This window comes from Microplitis demolitor, chromosome 4 (genome assembly GCF_026212275.2).
Source record: "Microplitis demolitor isolate Queensland-Clemson2020A chromosome 4, iyMicDemo2.1a, whole genome shotgun sequence".
NCBI classification, from domain to species: Eukaryota; Metazoa; Arthropoda; class Insecta; order Hymenoptera; family Braconidae; genus Microplitis; species Microplitis demolitor.
The window spans coordinates 4699312-4721319 of record NC_068548.1 but is presented as its reverse complement, the minus strand read 5'-3'; the positions used below and the strand labels follow the sequence as shown (position 1 = coordinate 4721319).

At 28.1% G+C, this 22008-nt stretch overlaps 1 protein-coding gene across 18 annotated transcripts in view; it reads right to left on the bottom strand.

Annotated features, from left to right (window-relative positions):
- Window positions 1-22008, bottom strand: part of LOC103580934 (collagen alpha chain CG42342) — a 149216-nt gene that overhangs the window by 26921 nt on the left and 100287 nt on the right. For 12 of the 18 annotated variants that reach the window (XM_053738023.1, XM_053738018.1, XM_053738019.1 and 9 more), the window contains exons 2-7: window positions 9251-9330; window positions 9034-9069; window positions 8735-8770; window positions 3601-3636; window positions 1735-1875; window positions 1338-1412 (exon numbers count right to left, since the gene is read on the bottom strand). In XM_053738023.1, the coding sequence (XP_053593998.1) occupies window positions 1338-1412; window positions 1735-1875; window positions 3601-3636; window positions 8735-8770; window positions 9034-9069; window positions 9251-9330 (404 nt within the window). The remainder of the gene's footprint in view (window positions 1-1337; window positions 1413-1734; window positions 1876-3600; window positions 3637-8734; window positions 8771-9033; window positions 9070-9250; window positions 9331-22008) is intronic. The other 6 variants (XM_053738027.1, XM_053738031.1, XM_008562877.2 and 3 more) reach the window with 4 other exon arrangements.

Genomic DNA, 22008 nt, shown 5'->3' with positions numbered 1-22008 from the left:
ATTTTTAGGTTATCATTGCGTACTTAACAATGCTAGCGCTGTTATATATTGTTACGGTTTTAAAAAAAATTGTGATTTTTTCGCACTTGTACTCTGTGTCAAACCACTATTAATTTTTGCTGTAATCTAGTGCTATGTTTTTTTTGGTTTTTATGAAGTTTTTTAAGAAATTTAAACGGAAATATGGCAGGAAGTGAAATAAAAAATTAATCTTTGTAGTATGATATAAAATTTAGTTATTTTCAAATCTGGCAGGTTGAAAATTTTACTTTTCGTTCTTTCTTATTTTTAAACTTTTTTAAGCTTCTTTGAGGGATGTGCAAATTTTAACATACAATTTATTCATGTTAAATCTAATATGAATACTTCGCTTTACAGATGCCATAAGAGCGTATAATTTTTATACGCCCTTATGGCATGCGGGAACCATAAGGGCGGATAAAAAATTTTTTTTCAGGAATTGATGAAATTATATTCTATAAGTATGATAGAAACAAAAAAAAAATTTTTTTCTAAAAATAAAATTTTTTTTATACGCCTTTATGGCTCCCGGTACCAGCCTTGGGAGCCATAAGAGCGTATAAAAAAAATTTCATTTTTGAAAAAAAAATTATTTTCGTCTCTATTATGTTTATAGAACATAATTACGTCGATTTTCGAAAAAACAAAAATTTTATACGACCTTATGGCTTTTCAGCGGTATATTTTGCAGGTATACGCCCTTATGGCATCTATAACGCGGCTTGATTAGAAATTCGAAACAATCGAATAATTCGAATTATGCGTCAGTTTTTGAACTATCTGAAAAATTCGGACAATTCAGAAGCACGAATAATTCAGCTTTCATACATTTTAAAAATTTACAGATACTTCGAAATTATTGAAATCTTCTAAAAATTTGAAAACTTACGAATGCTCCAAATTCTTCGAATAATTCAAAAACTTACAAATACTTTGAATTCTTCGGATAATTGAAAGTATTCGTAAGTTTTCAAATTCGAATAATTTCAAACTACAAATAAATCAGTTTTCAAAAATTTTAATGTTTCAAATTATTCAAAAATTCGAATTACTCCATTTGAGAACTATTATAATTTCTTTCCTCCTTCACTATCTTTTTTTCAACAGATCATTACTTCCCGTCCTCAAAACCAAAATCATTATTTTGTCACTTATACTCTTTCAGTTCTAACCTCTCCAAACAATATAATCTAAACTAATAAAAAAAAATATCGATATCTATAAATATCAACAATCCTACATCAATAATTTGATAATTCACAATAAAGTAAAAAACAAAAACAAATAAATTTTATTATTGTGCTTTGTAGGGTTACCTTCAATGCGACGATTTCCGCGTATCCAAGTGTCCCACCGCGAAGCGTTGTCACTGACCTCTTTAACCCCAATCCCTGTGCATTGACCCGTAGGGGTAAAGACATTGATTTTATTTATCATGTTTCAAATTTACCTTGTTATTTATAATTATTCATTAATGAAGCAGAGTAATCTTCATCTCAAGTTTCGAATAACCCCCAAAATGAACGAAAGGAATTATTTGGGTTTTAAGTTGGGAACTTTACTTATGAATGATGATGAAGTAGAAGATTACTTTACTTTTTTTATCGAGTTGGAATCGCTAAGTTTTTTTTTTTTTTTTAATTACAGATGTAATTATAATTTATTTGTCATGATAACACGAAATTGAATTAAGAATCGGGTGAATTAGTGTACCGTCTGATACGTTCTTCTGTATAGTAGTATTTTTTTTCTGATAGAGTCCCCATTGTTTATGGTAGCTACCTTTACAGCTGAGAAGACGTCAAAGCCTGGACTTCCTAATTCTCCTTTTTGTCCTTTGTCACCTGGACGACCCTGGAAAATTAATTATGCTCTCATTTAATTTATATATAATGCTTATTAGTTTTTTTTTTTTTCATGAAAGACAATATGCTGGACAATTAATTTAATAATGATATTAATTTATATTAAAAATGAGCTTCTTTGTGATTGAGAGAGTGATATTAAGAATATTTTTTATAATGTAACTCAAGTACATGAAAATAATTAGAAAAGATATACTGCTATTTCGGTGGGATTTTAGGAAATAATATTTTGATAGCGAGTCAAAATATATTCGCCTGTAACTTGGGAACTATTGAATTTATGAAAATTTTTATAAGAATAAAATTTATAGGAAATTTGATTTTGAATAAATTTTGTATGAATAAAATTTTTTGTAGGGTGGATATTTAAAAAGTTACAGAGAGTTTAAGTTGTAAATGAGATACTCAAAAAATTAAAATTTTGATCATCATTAAAGTTACTGTTATATAGCTATAACTCCATAAATATTGAGTTTAGGGTAACTTTTATAAGAAACTTATTTGTAGAGGATTAAATTTTGAATAAATTTTGTATGAATAAAATTTTTTGTAGGGTGGATATTTAAAAAGTTACAGAGAGTTTAAGTTGTAAATGAGAAATTCAAAAAATTAAAATTTTGATTATTATTAAAGTTACTGTTATATAGCTATAACTTTATAAATATTAAGTTTAGGGTAACTCTTATAAGAAACTTATTTGTAGAGAATTAAATTTTGAATAAATTTTGTTTGAATAAAATTTTTTTTAGGTGAGTATTTAAAAAGTTACAGAGAGTTTTAGTTGTAAATGAGAAATTCAAAAAATTAAAATTTTGATCATTATTAAAATTACTGTTATATAGCTATAACTTTATAAATATTGAGTTTAGGGTCACTCTTATAAGAAACTTATTTGTCGAGAATTAAATTTTGAATAAATTTTGTATGAATAAAATTTTTTGTAGAGTGGATATTTAAAAAGTTACAGAGATTTCAAGTTGTAATTGAGATATTCAAAAAATTAAAATTTTGATCATTATTAAAGTTACTGTTATATAGCTATAACTTTATAAATATTGAGTTTAGGGTCACTCTTATCAGGAACTTATTTGTAGAGAATTAAATTTTAAATAAATTTTGTTCAGACAACATTTTATGTAAAGTGAGTATTTGAAAAGTTACGGAGATGTTAAATTTGAATTGATAAATTCAAAAAATCAATATTTTGATCATTATTAAAGTTATCGTAAAATAATTTATTCATTTTGTTTCAATTCTAGCGTTCAATAGGACTAGGTAAGCTTTCTTTTCACTATTCAAAGCATCGATTGAAAAATAAAGTTAAATTTTCTGCGAAGCATTTGCTCCAGAATATTCAGAGTAACAGTGACCTGGCTAAGAGTCAATAACTTGGAAACTATTCTTTATTTTCAGAAAAAAAAACCAAGTTACTTATACTTTATAACAGTATTAAATTAGGGCACTTGTCAATTAGTCTATTATTTTTGAACGTATTGATAAAAATTCAATAATAATAATTATTTATTTTTTTTTTTTTCTTTTATTATAACTTTAGAGTAGCTCAATATTAATAAATCTTGGGCAACGAAATTTGGTGAAAACTTTAAAGAAGTAATTGTAAGTCGATTGAAATAGTTTAAAAGTTATTTTCACATAAAAATAAAATTTCAAATTTATTAAAATTTAATTTTAAATAAATTATAATAATAATTACCGGATCGCCTTTGGGCCCATCTAATCCAATCGGACCCTGAAAAAATAAATATATTAATAGAAATATAGCTTACGCTAAAATTATAAGCAAAGCAGATGAAAATGTAGGGTTAAGTGAGGCAAAATGAGACACCATTTTTTAATGAAATTTTTTTTTTGTCAACGTTTATATGTTCTTAGTGGCATTGTCATAACAAATTACTTGGCTAGTCCTCAGCAAATTGCTTACGAAAGATTTGAACAAGACTTTAGGAAGATGGTTTTCATAAGTATATTTTCTGCAGATTTCATCAAATCTTGCTTAAGCTTCTTCCTAAAATTTTCGTAAATCTGTAGTAAAAGCCTGCAGAAATTTTTAACCAATATGTCTCCTAAGGTACCGGCAGGTAATAAGGCCTAGCTAAGGGAGATTTTGAATAGAATCGAAAATATTGCATTTAATTATCAGAATGTATTATTAATCTTTATTTCAATACATTACCCTTCTTATAGAGTAGCCTTTAGCGGAGGCGGTTATTTCAAATATCATTTCTGTCAGACCTTATTACCCGCGGGTCTTATTACCCGCGGGTACCTTATATATCAATGATAGGTCAGCGTTGCTGCAGAATTGCTTAAATGTCTTGCCTTCGACTTGTCGAAGACTGATCATGTAAATTTGCTTAAGATTTCAGATACAGATGTACTTAAAACTTTCTTAAAAATGTTACTTGGGTATAGTCTCTAGAAAAAGTATGTGCTAAGTTGGTCACCCCAGTAGTGCGATCATTTTAGAATTGTAACTAAAAACAATTTTTCGTGTGTACTGAAATTGAAAATAGTGTAATAGTAATACTTTTACAAGAAACAGAGAAAAACTTTCGAATTCTATACTAGAAAAACTTGCGAAAAAATTAAATCGAAACTCTTTATAAGATAATAAAGACGAAAACTTTTTTTCTGTCCAAATTTCGGAACTGTCATACTACTCGTGACCAACTTACCCCATACTTTTTCTAGAGGCTGTAGATAAATATTAAAAAAAAATTTTTTTTTATTGCGATGTCTCATTTTGCCCCATTCTCTCCTATTATAATAATAATAATAATCATAATGATGATAGTATTGGAAATGAATAAATGTAAGTTGGTACAAATGAGTTGAATATAAAAATGTCGTTATTAAATCGGGAAAAAACGATTGTAACCATATGACGCACTTTCAATATTGGTAACATGTTGCTGAATGTCAGGTTTGGTATTAGCAAACTTTTTAACGTTAACTTTATAAATTTTTTTTTTACCATGTCGATATTGTTCAAGTTTAATTTTATCGGAAATAAAAACATTTGGACCAACTTTCAATGAATCGAAATATCAGTGAACGTAAATAAGCATTATGAAGTGATAAAAAAAAAAAAAAAAAAAAAAAAAAAATTACATGGTTACTATTACCAAAATTATATTTCACGTGCTGGTAATGATAGCTTTGTAGTTAATAATTTAGTTTATTTCTATCTTCAAATTCTAAGATCAACTATATAATACGGAAATTTATTGAAAATAAACTCATTCGCGAAAAATAAAAGTTCATTTTTTGCAATAATTGCAAATTAAGCTTTTTACTACAGTAAAATTATTGTTGCAGGATTTATCATTTTTTTTTTGTGACTTCAAAGTTCCGTGATCAAAGGACGAGTATAATGATCAATTTAAAGTTTACTCTGCAGAAAAAAAGATGATTTTTTTTAACAATCATCCTGATAATTTAATAATGGTGTACAATTTTTTTTGTTGTAAAAAAAAAATGTATTTATGATTGGGATTTTTTTTTATTTTTTTCGAGACGGAATGATTTAAAAATAATTGCAAGAGTTCAATTTAAAAAGGCATTACTACTATGGACATTATTGCTCCCGGGAGAAAAAACATTCAGATCTACGTTGATTTGAAGTTGACCTACGGAGATCTGATTTTTACAAAAATTAGATCTGTTACTTCTAGCAGATCTGTAGATCTGCTAGAAGTAGATGCAGATCTCAAGTTACTAGGGCCTTTTTTTTAAATGAAAATTTTCGGAGATCTCTACCGACTTCTGTAGCTCTAATAAGAAAAATTGATCTTCATAACTTAACGATCTGCGTAGATCTGCATAAGTCTAAATAGATCTCTAATGATACTATTGAGGAATTTTTGAAAATCTGCTGAGATTAAAGGATCTTTTGAGATCACCATTGATCGATCATCTAAGATTTGAGATCATTGAAGATCTTCACTATAAGTTTCAAATCATTGACGATCTGCCGAAATCATCGAAGATCTGAGATCTATTCCAATTTTTAGATCTCCGTTAATTTACAGCAGATTTACGATATAATTTTTATAGAAGTTACGTTACTTCGAGCAGATCTACAGAGATCAAAGTAGATCTCATAGTTGCCAGAGCTTTTTTTCAAGAGATCTACAAAATTTGTAGAAATTCACGGAAATCGTCGAAGATCTCCGGTGACCTCAGCATAAATCTAAATAGATTTCCGTTGATATTATTGTGAAATCTTCGATCTGTTGATATTAGTATAAATTTTTGAGATCACCCTAAATCTATAATCATCAAAAATTCGAGATCATTAACGATTTGCCGAAATCATCGAAGATCTCAGATCTATTCCAAACTTCAGATACTGCAGTAGATCTCCAAAGATCTAAATTATTTTTTCCCAGTCTACTTTCTCAATACATTGATTTAGACAAAGCTCTAATTATTAATTAATAAATAAACGACCAGTTTTTCGAAAAAATACTAAAAATTTCGAAAGCTCAAAATCTTATGGTTAAGCCAAAATTACTCCGTCAACTTTTCAAGTCATAAAAAAATATTTTTTTTTTTCCATTCAAATATTCAACTTTTCAAAATTTCAATAAAAATTTCCAATAATTAAATAACCTTATACGCTGTACATCAAAAATAACTTTGATGATTAAGAACTGTTGGTTATTTTCAAAATCAATTAAATTCCAGTATCAAAAGATAACTGCAAAAACTAATTACAAAGGCTCCAAGTAAAATTATTACTGAAAATCGAATATTCCATAAGTAAGCATATTCCTTTTTGAAAGTAACTTTGTTGAGATATATAATAAAAGGGTATAATTGCTTCAGAAGGTTAATAACGTCTGTTAAATTAATGAAAACACGATTTAATATAACAAAGTTTTGAACGTTAATAAAGTTTAATACCATTGGATTTGCGGATACATCACGATATCAGGAAAGGTAGGATAACGTTTACAAGATTAGCCGAAATTTGATTTCGGTTCGACCGCGAATCTAACGCGGAACGAGGTGACCAGCAGTGGTATTAGTTTGAAAGTAGTAAATGGTTATAGGAAATACTGGTTAAAATCCATGGAGGGTTGATTTCAACCAAGTTGGCTTACTCACAACACACGAAAAGCTAACGCTTATTGAGCCAGTAACTAGAGATAGTTTGTAAAAGGTAGTAGTGGAAAGACACAAATAGAGTAGGAGGACTAAATTCCACGTTGCGTGATTCGGTCGTTTCACTGCTGGTGAAATTGCATTAGTGGCTCGTCCACTGCATGCCAACGTCAAAGCTTGGATTTAAACAACCCCTTTTTTGTTACCCTCATGCTACCACTAAAACGAGGTACATTTACCCACATATATTTATATATACTGAGAAATTAGGGAAGAATGGTCAACTTGAATTTTTTGGCTAATCAAGTAAAAAACACAAAATTTATCAACTAAAAGTTACTGTAATTTAATAACTATTGAGTTTCCCACTTTGTATCAGAGTACCGTTTTTGTAGAGCGTTTAATTTACTTGAAAAAAGTTATCTTTGGTTTTTTATGTAAAATGATAACTTGAGAAGCTGGGAGTAATTTTATAAAAAATTTAATCAACAATAAACAGGAAACTTTTGTTGTTGACAGGCTTCAGAAAATAGTAACTTTACTTAGTAAACTTTTGATATAAAATTTAATTTTTTGAAAAATTGGTAACTTAACAGCAGGAAAATTTGTAGGGTACGTATACTGATTCAACTTTTTTTTTTTTAATCAAAATTTTAATTGAAATTTTTTCTTGAATATTTTTAAAACATATATGAGGTTGATGATCTAGTAATTGACCATGACCCGGTTGCTGACCTTGTCAACGTCAACTCTACTGGGTTAAAAGTGTTATAAATAGACTATTTCATCCCATACTATATATATAAATATACATGTAGACCCTTACGGAAAAATACTAATGAATACTATTGGAAAACACTAATAAATAACTAATGGACTAGTATTGCCGCGCACTAATGCTCTAGTGTCATTAGTTTGTTTAGTGTAATTAGTGCGTTTAGTGTCCTTAGTTAGTGTTCTCAGAATTTTTAGTGTCATAAGCGTAGTGCACTTATTCCTTAGTATCGATGGTGTAGCCCAATAATAAAAATTAGGATCACATCATATATACTTGGATTACTATTTGTACTGATTAATTGATGCTTATTAATTTTTTTATCGATGAAAAATTAATGATCATTACTGGGGCTCGAACCTGGATCCTTCTGCATGTCAGTTGAAGCCTGTACCACTCTGCCAACACCACGGACTCAATAGTTATGATTATTTTGAAGGTCTATATATTTATCATAGAAATCTCAATAATCTTGACAATGCAAATGGTGTTAATCGCGATGATTGAACAATTTATAAAATTTCACCGTATTTATATAGAGATTAAACATAAAATTTTAAGGTCAGAGTTTTTTTTATTTGAAACATGATCGATACTGATATCACTTTCAATAGTGATATAGACTTACTAATCGGACTACTAATCAACACTATTGGAATCCTGATCAATACTAATCACTTTCAATAGTGCTGTAGACTCACTAATCGGACTACTAATGATCATGAAAACAAGACTAATCAACAGTCATCATTTCCAATAGTGTTGCAAAATTTACTAATTGGACTACTAATAATCACTAGTAAAACACTTTTCAACACTAATGAATTTTTATTAGTATTCATTAGTTTTTTTTTCCGTAAGGGTGACTAGATTAACCAAAAAGAAAAAAATAGGCATCTATTAAATTTGAACATATACATTTTCGTCTATAAATATTTCTTACCGTCGAACCAGCATCGCCTTTGTCACCTTTGGTACCCTGAAATTCCATTATTCATTGAATTCATTCCTAACTAACTTAAATTACATTATAATTATTAATATTGTTATTGTTAATATCTCAACAAAAACCCGTTTTATTAAAAGTAACCTTAATAACTAAAGATTCGGGAACCGCGGATTAAATAATGACCCATTGTTAATGAATTAAAATTGTAATGGTAAGAAATTAATAGAAAAGTTGTAGATAAGCAGTAAAGCATAAAAAAAAATTAAAGTAACAAAACAAAAATAAAACACTACCGGAAAACCATTCTTGCCCGGAGTCCCTGCAACACCCTGGAAAAATTTCGGGTAAATCTAATTAGTTAACACAAAAAAAATTCATGCTTAAAACATAATAATTGTTAAAGTTATTTTTTTTAGACCCATGCACAACAAAATTATTAGGTTGGAATAAAAAATTTGGTTAAGTCGACAAAAAAATGTAGTTAGTTACAATTAAGAAGAAAAAACTTACAGGTGGACCAACTTCTCCAGCGTCACCTTTTTTTCCTTTTTTGCCCCGTTTTCCTGGCGGCCCTGGTTCACCTGGTGGTCCTGTAACAGAAAAAAAAAATAAAAGTAAATTAAATGTTGTTGACTTAAATTTGGCGACTTGGATGATAAACAGTAAAAAAAAAAAAAAATGTAAAGAGAAAATGCGTAAAATCTGCAAGATCTTTACTTTAGTGACTTCATTCCTAGTTTAATCTAAACCCTCGGGCAATCGTTGTAGTCTACAACGACTCCGACTCTTACTCTGAGCGTTAAAAGGGGCAAAATAGAGGATAATAGTAGGGATGATAAAATGGGAAAAAAGTGTTGAGGGGTTTTGTGTGAAAGTGGGAAAAGAAAAGAAAAAACAAATGTATATATATAATAGAATGGAAGCTAAAACGGGAAAGAAGAAAATTTTTTGGGCTCTAAGAGCCAACGTAAACCTAATTTAAGGTGTGAGCGAGTGAGAAAAAGTTAGTGAATGACGCTTACGACAGAGGGCGAGATAATCGTGCTTTAAAAGCCAAAGCGTTGATCCACGGGATCTCAGCCGAAACTTTCCCCACTGATTTTTTTTTTTATTTTTTCTTTCTAGTGATGTAGGTATATCAGAGTGAGTAAGTGAGCGAAAGAGAGCGAGATAAAGAGAGTGTCCAATCTCTCTTTTGTGTTTACTTTCGGTGTGTGCCTGTCTCCATTTCTCTTTCCTACTCAATTTTTCGATCTACTTTTCCCGAGGGAAATCGTCTCGTCGGTTAAGAAAAGGCATTTATTGTTTGGATAAACACGGAAAATACGCTCTCAAGATTTTTATATCCTTTTATGTGTATATATATATAGGGTATTTATTCTTTACAATAGAATTAATTTATTGACTTATAATTATAACTGTAGAAAATTCAAATTAATTATATATTACAATTAATTAATTACAATTTCAAAGTCTAGTCCAAAGGAGACATTTTTTCTTTCGATTTGTAAAAATTATCAAACTTACTATGAAACTATAGAAAATTCTTTAAATTATCCAGAAAGTTCGACAAAATTAATGAAATTTCTAGAAATTCTAAGAAATTCAAACATCCTATGGAAACTTTCAAAAAAAGTAACTAGAACTTTTTAAAAATGATTAAATTGTCTAGAATATTTTAGAAAATTATTAAATTATATGGGAAATTTCACAAAATTAAAAATTTATCTAGAACAATTTCTAGAACTATTGAATTGTCTAGGACATCTTAGGAAATTTAAATATCGGATGGAAAATTTCAAAAAAAATTATCTAGAACTTTTTAAAAATTATTAAATTGTCTAGAATATTCTAGAAAATTTTAACATTGTAAAGAAAATTCCACAACATTGAAAATTTATCTAGAACAATTTTTAAAATTAATGAACTGTCTAGGACTTTCTAGAAAATTCAAACATCGTATAGAAAATTTCAAAAAAATTATCTAGAACTTGTTAACAATTATTAAGCTGTGTAGAATATTCTAGAATATTAAAAAATCATACAGAAAATTTGAAACACATTTTCTATAATTTTTTAAAAATTATGAAACTGTCTAGAATATTCAAGAAAATCAAAAAATCGTATGGAAAATTTTAAAAAATTATCCATAACATTTTCAAATAGTAAGCTCTTTATAATAATTTAGAAAATTCCTCAATTATCTAGAATATTCTAAAAAAATTTCTAGAAACTGTTGAGTCAATTCAAAAGAATATTAAAATCATCGAAAATCTAGCACATTATCAATCTAAAAGATCCAGAAGAGAAAAAAAAATGAATCTACTCAAAATACTCTAGAATTTAAACCTTCAGAAATCTTCAAGAAAATTTATAAATTATAAAGAAAAAAAACTATTGACACCAAAACAAGTAATTTAATTCCATTAACTAAATATAAATTTTAAAAACAAGTTAATTAATTTTGTAAAATATATAACATCATTACAGTGTTAAAGTATTATAAAACAAGTTAACTATAGTTAACTAAAAATATAATTACTGTAGTTGAGTTATTCAACTGAACATTAAAAAAAAAAAAAAAAAAATTAATCAACTCCTCGCTAAAGCTCGTAGCACTTTGTTAGGTAACAAATATATATTTATTTATTATATCTATATCACAAAGTTATACAATGTTTTATTCTATAAACTGTAATAATAGTTGTAGCGTAAATTCCATCGTAAAAGCAACTCGTTATTTGTCGAGTCGTCTGACTCAGAAGCTCTGAATCTCCTTAGTAGTTTTATATCTCGCTTTTTCACACTCGTTAGCTACATCTGTTTCGTTTTATTTCTTACTCTCTCTCACTTATCGCACACATGCATCAGATGTATTCGGTTATTCACGTCTGCAGGATTTTATTCCATCTCTGTTGGTTACACTAAAAAATACCGTGAACACGTTTTCCGTCATGACGGAAGTGTTGCCACTCGGTTTCATCTTAGCAACCGCAAATACGATCGACGTGTCGGGGTGCAAAGTGTTAGCAAACTTTCCTCGTCAATTTATACACGACAAGTTTCTCAACGAGACTAACAATATTTTTTCCTTCTTTATATATAAATATATACATATATAAATTGGGGTGACCGAAAAAAACCGACTATTTTTTTACTCACCCTAATTCTGTATAAAAATTTTTTGGTTTTACACGTTTTGAGAACCCTCTCAAAAAAGGAGCTGGACAAAAATTTTTGACAGGTCGCTCACAAATTTTCAAAATTATTCAAATTTGAATTTTTTTTTTCGCGGCAGAAATTTTATATGTAGAGACATGGTTGAAAATTTTAACCAGAAATTCAAATATTTGAACGTCGCTCAAAAATTTTGAAGGTTTTTGAGTACTGTCTTTCGGACGTTTCCGAACGACTAGAATATTAATATTGAGGCTTCTCGATTTTGATCGAACTCAATATTTATGCAAAAAAAATTATTAAAATTTTTTTGATATTAAAAAATGATAATAAGACTTTTAAAAAGTGTATAATAATAATAAAATTCAAATTATGCTTGCAATAAAGTTTATTTTACCCACATACGTACAAATATTTAATAAAAATTCTTTAAAATAAAAATAAAAAATAGTCAATAATTTTATTCGGACGACAATTTCCGCAATAAAAAACGACAGTTTGAAATTTTTCTATATATATATATTAATATATATTTGTACGGCGTATAGCTTGAGGCATAAGTATAATAAACTCGACGTAAAAGGGAAGGAGTTTATGGTAGGTAACCTGAGGGTGAAAAGAGGATGAAATAGAACAGAACAGAACAGAGAGACATTCCTTTGGTCGCGTATTCTCAGTAAATTGCGAATATCGTGACTTCCCGCTCTATATCTTTCTCTACTTTACTTTACTATTTTTTATTCCATTTATAGCCATCTCGTAGCATTAACGAAGGCTCAAAATCTTCTGCCTCCAACCCCTAACAATCTTTCCCTCCTTCCATGCTACACCAAACTCTATACATATATAAATATATATATATGCATTACATCTGGGACGCTGGTTAATCGTTGAAACGAGCATGGAATTTTCGGGGTAAAAGCACGTTCGACCCTTTAGGCATGTCGCTTTTCTATCTAACTATCCTGCTTGCGGCCATCTTGACAATGTCCTTTACAGTTTTATACATTTTGCCTACTTTGTATTATTTAACTTATTTATTATATTATATTATTCGCGTAAAAAGAAAAAAAAAAAGATGTCACCACTTTTATCATTCTCTTAAGTATATGCTAAGCTGAAATTGATTTTTTTAAAAATCTGAGTGATGAATTTTAAAATTTCATTTGAAAAAGTTCGATTTTTTCTATTTTTCAAGTAGTTTTTAAATGTTTTACGGAAAACACGATGAATTAATTGATTCTGAGAAGAAATAATCATATATGGTCATGTGTATGAATACTCAGATATTATCAGATCAAAAAAATTATCTCATAGGACCAGATATTATTATATATAATTATATTCGTTCAACATATTGTCACATATGATCGTGCATCATCATAAATGCTCGTGCATGATATAACATCTGATTACATATCAAGCTTTATATGCTGTCTGGACTTTACATGTGATCATATGTGATATCAGATTTATAATTATGTACGATATTAGATATGATCCTACACAATAATAATCATTTGGTGTATGGTCATGCAATCAAATATTGACTCATATCTGCTTAAATATAGTCATATACCAACTTACGTCAGATTATACATAATTATATCTGATCCCATATGGTCATATCTGATAACATATGGACATATCTGATCCCATATGAATATATCTGATCCCATATAGTCCTATCTGATCCCACATGGTCATCTGTGATAACATATGGTCATATCTGATATCAGATGGACATATCTGATCCCATATAAATATATCTGATACCTTATGGTCGTATCTGATCCCATATGATCATATCTGATATCATATGGACATATCTGATCCCAGGTGAATATATCTGATCCCATATAGTCCTATCTGATCCCACATGGTCATATGTGATAACGTATGGTCATATCTGATCACATATAATCGTATCTGATCATATATGATCATACCTTCTCATATCCGAATATTATTTTCTAAATATTCGGATTACTAGAAGTTAAAAAAAACAATTGAAAATAATAAAATTATGGGAAAATTGGATATTGAAAAGTTTGAGTAATTATAATTTTTTTTTAACTTTCATAATTTTTTATTATAATATCTTAACACTGTACATTAACGTAGACATCCTAACGAGTAAAATAAGTACAAGATAATAATTATATGACTCCTGAAACCTGAGTAATTAATTTAAGATAACCATTTTTTCATCATTTAAATTTGTTTTTATGAAAATAAATATGGCGTAAAAAAAAAATAACGATTATAATAATTTTTTTAGTAACCCTTGAGCTATAAAAAAATGATTATAATAAACGAGTCAGCTCGATGGAGTGAGAAATAGTGTTGTAATGAGAAAGGGGTTGTTATCGATGAGAGAGATAGTTAGATAGATAAAGTGTATGATGATGTACTTTCTACGTTATACTAACTGTCTCTTTTATTCAGTCGTTGTGTGTCATCGTGGAAATTCGATAAGGGTAGTAGGGGGTTTGTTAGTGGAAAAAAGGAGGGGAACGAGTTGCGAGTGGGGTGAATTGAGTGCCGGCTTGAAAAGGGGACGCAAGGGTGCGAAACACGTAGAAAGAGAATTCAATGGCATGGGGTTGATATATAATAAAGCGAGGGAGATAATTTTTGCTGTAATCTCGAACACAGTCCACTAAATGCAATTAAAATGATCAGGCAAGTGTGAATCGAAAGATTTATATACTTTTGTGGTTACTAAATAAGTTGGAATAAATTTTTACAACAACGTGAGTTATTTTTTTTCATTGCATACGTGCTATTGATTATCGAATTTATATTTGAGGTAAAGTAAATCTCACACTTCATTTAAAAAATTTTTCTAATAATTAAAATTTTCAAGTTCTCTATATTTATTATTAACCATTTATATATTTTTATATTTTTACGATCACTACACAGAAAAATCATATATGTTCATCTATGAATTATATATTCCTATATAAATGTTTGTTTTCTATACATTTAAACATCATATATGAACATATATGATCTGTAGATGATCATGTAAGGCCAATATCTATATATGTTTATATATGACCATACATGATCATATATGTTCAATTTTCATTTATGATTATATATGGCATGAATGTTGTTGAATTCATTAAGCATCATATATAAATATCTATGATCATATATAATCATATATATTTATGATGGGTATATGGGCATCTATGTCTCATATACAGATAAACATGATCATATATGTTCCCGGAAAAACATGTTATTGGGTCACTTTAAATTATATATGGTAGACTTTCATATATGTTCACACATGAATTATATTTGAATGACACATAATCATATAAGTTTATATATGAGCACATATGTTACATATACATCTGAATATGAATCATATACGCACATACATGGATCATATATTGTCATATCTGGAATATAACTGTTTATTCCTGGATTTATCTGAGCATCATATATAAATATATTAACACATATGATCATATAAAGTCATATATGAACACATATCCTACATATCAATTTAAATATGAACACATATATGCAGTAAAAGAAGTATATATGATCATATTAAATCATATAGATCATATACGGTCAATTTATATATACATGAATCATATATACACCTACATGGATCATATATGATCATATCTGGAGTAGAACTGTTTTACTGGATTTATCTAAGCGTCATATATGAATATATTCCCACATATGATCATATAAAATCATATATGATCATATATGGTTTTTCCGGTGAAAACTTGGTAGGTATTAAAAAAAAATGGACATATTTTTTAATTATAATTTTCTCTGGCACGTGGCACAGAAAAGTCGACAGCAAATAAAGATTTTAAAAATTTTAATTATGATCCGACAATTTTCACAATTTTTTCCTTATTAATAAAAATATATCAACACAGTTAAACAAATTTTTATTGTCATATTTACCTACTCTCAGCCAAAAAACACTTTCATTCAGTTACAAAAAAAGAAAAAAAAAAAAAAAACAAATGCATTTTTTTACAACCCCTCGAAGCCAAGTAATTAATTTTCCAAATATTAATTACTAATTTCGGGAAAATGAAAATTATAAACAGAAAAAAGAATTTTCATTTCAATTTCTCGTTTTTTTAAGACTATATACATACTATTCCAATGGTTGTTTCCTTTGTTAATAACAAAAAAAAAAGGCAAACCTCAATTTAATTAAAAATAAAGCCAAAAATAGAAAAAAAGACGCGACATAACGGTGAAAACAAGGTAACTACATTTATATAATTCTTATTTAAATTTAATTTTTATCACATCCATGTACTAAAATTACAAACATATATCCATTTTACCATGTATTCCTTAATTATCACGAATAGGTAGACTAGGAAGCGTGACCTCAGGGGGTTAATTAAACTGCAGCATCGTAAATTCACAAGTGCACTCATGTATGCATGTCCGATGTTTCTTTTTACGTCCTTACACTTTTTAAACTTCCTTTTCTTCCACATTATTTATATTTTTATTTTTTCCCTTCATTTAACCCAAAAAACTTACAAGCGAGACAAAAAAAATTAAGCTCCAGATAAATCTTTAATGCGATAAATTCTTCGCCAGCAAAAGTTAACCGTAAAAAAATTTTCTTGTACAATAAGACAGCAAATTAAAGATCTCAGATCATAGATCATAGATCATAGATCATGGATCAGTAATTTTTGTTCTACGATTAAAAAATATATTTTTTTAAAATTCAACTGATGAAAAATCAGAACACGTGACTTAAAGTTGAATAAAATCGCCGAAGCAATTGATCATTCATGGAAGAACATGAACAATATTTTTTTTTTCGACTTTTTTTTGGGAGACAGAGGTAGGGAGAGAAAATAGTATTTTTTATTCTCACTTAAAGTTAAGTTGATACACAGTGCGTCTTGGCGGATATAAGAATCGTCTTATTCGTATTCTTCTCTGACTTGTTCACCGCTTTCCGATTTCACGGTTGTATTCCTTGAGTAAATTTATGGCCGAATCGAGCGGGGTATGTAAATTTTTTGTTACGTATTGCTTTGCAGTGTTTGTGTAAATGTTTGTTTGTATGTGTGTGAGTGTATTGGTAAGTGAGAGAGTGTATAACAACTGTATTTGATACTTTAAAGTATCCTTGACACTTGAATAAATCATTCTGATTATTTTATACACTTTATTTATATTTTTATTTTTATTGTTTAAGGTGATAATTTATTATTTTAGTTATTTATGATTTTAGTACTTACATTTTTTTATTTTTTTTTTTTTCATAGTTTTTTTTGTGATTTCAAAGATATTTATGTGATAGGGATGTAGGATGTTGTTTAGAGTGTCAGTTTTAAAGGGTGGATATAAAATATAGGCTTTTTATTTCAGAAAATTATTGCGCCAAGTAATTTTACTTGTGAATTTTTTTTTGTTTTTTATAAAAAAAATAAATTGTATATTGTTAATATTATCATGAAGAATTTTTTTTTTATTTATTGACATAAAAATTGACAATTTAATTTTTTACTTGGCATTCTAAATTTTTTTTTTTTTTTTTTATGAATTACTAGAAATTTTTATGGCCTTGGTTATTATTGAGAGGAAAAATTTTTTAATAATTTTTACAAAAATTGATGTGTATTTTTTACTTGGCATTTTTAAAAATATTTTATGAATAAATTAACTAATTGTTTCTCAGCATACTCTGATGGATAGAAAACAAAAAAGTAGTTTCAAATTTTTAAACAAAATTTTGTACTAAAAAATATTTTACTTGGCGAAAAATTATTATTAGTCATTTTGATACTTGGCAGGAAAAATATATACAGAGAAAAAAAAATAATAATTGAAATTTCACGATTTATAAATTTCAAAAATTCATTTATGATAATAGAATTCATATTGAAAGTAACAACAAGCCAAGTACTTTTCTTGGCAAGTAAATATATTTTTTACTTGGCATTAGTAACGTTTACTATACATTATTTCAAAATATAATTTTCATATGAATATTTATAATAATGTTTTCATCGTAGTAAATATTGTGCCAAGTAAAAATTACTTGGCAATTAATGTAATAAAACAATCGATATAGTATAAATATTGACTAAATGTATAATCGAACGGAATCAATATATTTATCGATGTAGTAAGTGGAAACTAAGCAAATGCCAAGTACTTGTGACTTGGCATAAATTTGAGGAATAAACTTTTATAAATATCCAAATCTTGAAGTGGAAATTTTTTAATCAACGATGACTTGTTCTTTTCAAAGCGCTTACTTGGCATGTTTACTGTCAAATAAATGTCTACTTTATCGTAAACATTCGATATGAAAACAATTTCAATTGAAACGAAACAATCGCGATTTATACTTTTTTATCTTTTTTAGATTGAAAAACTAAAGAAAGAATTCGACAAACTATTTAATTATGGTACAAACAAAAGCACTTCAAAAGAGGATTTTCTAAAGCATACTAGCGAGGGTCTAAACAAGTGGGAGGAGGAAAAGAACCGAGTGTTGCAAGAACAATAGATATCAGTTTTGATCCCTCGCTATCTCTACATTTGGCCCTCGAGGGAGTTGCTTCTGGTCTTCTGTATCAGTAAGGGGGTTGGTCTCTTGATATATGGTCCAAGATATCCACCGCACTCTTACTTTTCCACTCTCTTCAACTCTCAGTTAGGAATCTTAAGCTTCAGGGCACAAATCCTCTTGTTTAACTTTTTTTATACTTCATTTCATTTTTTTCTGCTATCTTTATTTTGTATACATATCACCCACAAATGTCAACTATATACTTTTTCTTATCATATATGTTATTTCTCATATTTATTTTTTTTTATTCAAATAAAACGGTGCCAAGTACTGTTTACTTGGCATCGTTCTTAAAAGCAATTACTGCAAAAATTTTATTTAAAATAATGGAAAAAAGCATAAATGGTATTTTCAATTAAAACATGAAAAATTAATGCCAAGTACTTAATACTTGGCATGAATTTTTTACTAAAGATTAATTTACAAAATGTTAATATTAGTGGCTATTAATTAGATAAATATTTTGATTCGTTTTTAAGAATAAGTATTCGCCAAGTAAAAAAATGCATCTTCAATTATACTTGGCACGTTATTGTTTACCACGATTTTTATTACTTATACCTATCACCTACTAGTGTCAAATATTTTTTTTTTATCAAATATATTATTTCTCATATTTATTATTTTTTATTCAAATAAAACGGTGCCAAGTAAAGTTTACTTGGCATCATTCTTAAAAGCTATTTTTACCAAAATTTATTTAATTACAAAAAATCACAGAATTAAGATTTTTAATCAAAACATGTAAAATTAAGGCCAAGTACCTAATACTTGGCATGACATTCTTACTACAAAGGAAGTTACAAAATTTGAATTTAAGTAATTAGTAAATAAATAAATTTTTATATTTATTCTTACGAATAAATATTTGCCAAGTAAAAAAATGTGTCATCAATTGTACTTGGCACATTATTGTTCATTAAATACCACGAATTTATTTTTTTATCATTAACATTTGTCAGAATTTTTAATCTAAACTTTAATGATTGTCATTATCAATGCCAAGTAAATTTTACTTGGCCTAAATTATCTAACAATTAATAAAATTTGAATCAAACCATTAAATTGTTTTGATATTTTTTAAGAATAATAATTCAATTAATTAAAAAAAAATTTCAGTAATTAAATAAAAAAAAAATTTTAAAGTAGACTTGGATGTTTTTCAAAGCTGGATTAAAAATCAATTAAATTTATTTAATAAGATCGTTATCAATTGGAGTGTAATGAAATCGTAAAGTAATTAATTTAGACGAATAAAATTGTCAGAAAATTCAATAAAAGTCAATTTACAGAATTGTTAAGAGTAAAAAGACACGATTCAACGTCTCGTGGGATTGCAAATCTGTCTTTTTTTTTACTTTCTATCTTTCACAGTTGCAACTCATTTCGTTTCTTTTCCCACTTTATCGTTAATTCTTTCTTACTCTGACTCACACTTTTTACTCAATGTACTTTCTTACTTCAACACAGTTATTTTCTTCTAAATCTATCTATATCTATCTGTCTCAGTTTAATAAACCTCTTGGACCAACTCACACTCGGTAAAAAAAGGGAGATCCCATTAATCCTTTTTGAGGAGAGAGGGATATTCGACTTGTGGCCACTCGAAGATAACTCCCAAGCCGGTTCCTATCTTTTGCCGACCGGCTTCCACCATTCGCGGGTGTTGGACAAAATAAAACCATACGAGATGAAAGTACTCATATATATATATATATATTGCTACCTATATAGTGTAGTATAGAGAGTCAGGAGATCCAGTTAGACCTCCCAACGTCATTCCAATTCCCATTAAATCTATTGGTTATCCGCTTGAGATACAAAGGTGCTGGCTATTTCCTTTAACGCTCGGGAAATTTTCAAAATAAGTATGTTTACTTGATTTAGAGTAATTGGTTTATCACTTTCTGAACAATACCGTCCTATATTTTTTGCACGCCTCATAACACGAAGCGTTTGAGATAGTGCATTACTTTCAACATGTCAAAGTCGAGCAATTTTGCAGACTTCAATTGCCACTATTGCATTTTTTTAAATTTCATTTACTTTCATTCCTATCACAGGCGCGAATTCTTTACTTGGCAGAGTTAACAATGGATTATTAAACTTTTAATTACATCATCAGTTTCATAAAAATATATTTTGAACTCATAGATGCCAAGTAAAAATTACTTGGCATGGAATTAATATTTTAATTGTGAATTTGTTGAATTCTGTCATGAAATTTATCAATCAAGGAATTGGATATTTTATTAGTAAAAAGTAAGCCAAGTAATTTTACTTGGCACAATTTTTTTAAAATAAAAATTTTATTAGTGTGTTCTGTATTGAAAAGTAATTGTTTGATATTAATTTTATTCTATTGACTATAAACTTTTATCTTTTAAAATCATGCCAAGTAACTATTACGTGGCAAAGTTTATGGAAAAAAATTTAATATATCAGTATTTAATGCCTGTTTCAAAAACGTAATTATGAATAAAGAAATCCTTTTTTTCATTGGAACATTATTCAAATTTAAAGTACTTGGCTCACTAATTTTTTTCTTACTTTCTTGCACCTTAATTTTTGTGTATAAAATAAACATTAATATTATCAAAATTTGTCACTTATTTTTTTTACTTGGCATGTCTTAAATATACTATTTTAAAACAATAATAAAATGCCAAGTACTTTTTAAACAACAAAAATAATTCTAAAAAATACTCAAATAAAAATTACAATTTATTGCCAAGTCTTTATTCCAAATGAAAAATATTTTTTTACTTGGCACCCGAACCACTAACTACTTATTAATTTCAATAATTCACTTCTCACAAATCCAATAAAATTCATCTATAATAAAATCCTATTAAATAAATGACAAGATGCCAAGTAACATTTACTTGGCACTCTTCCCACCTCATCTAATACTTATTAAATCTTAAATCTCATATTAATCTCCATAGACCATCTCCAGCAGATTTTAATTCCATGCCGTATTTATTACTTGGCACGGCATAACATCCTTCTAATATAGACTTAAAAATAAAAACGCAGTCGTAAATATAATAAAATGAAATAAAATAACATTTTATATCACAGTTTCATAATAAATATAAGTCCATATAATTCTTAAAAAAAAAAACGTAATAAAAGTTAAAGTAATCTTGACAACCGAGAATTATTAAACATGTCGCAAAGCCACGTTGGAACTTTTGGCGTCGTCTGTTGGTTGGTACCAACTGTAACATCAGCATCACAACCACCACCACCACCAGTACCAACAGCAACAGCACTATTTTGCACTAGGTAAGGCTTTAGGATACCTTGTCAAATGGCTGACGGGTAACACAAGTGCACTCGACGAGAATGGTGGAAATAACGAGGAAAGTTACGTTAAACAACCAGACAGACATTTTCCCCTTAAACTCGTCTTTTTCACCTAGTTATTCTCTCTCTTTCTTCCTCTTCTCCTAACTCTTACTTTTCTCTCTTTCTCGCT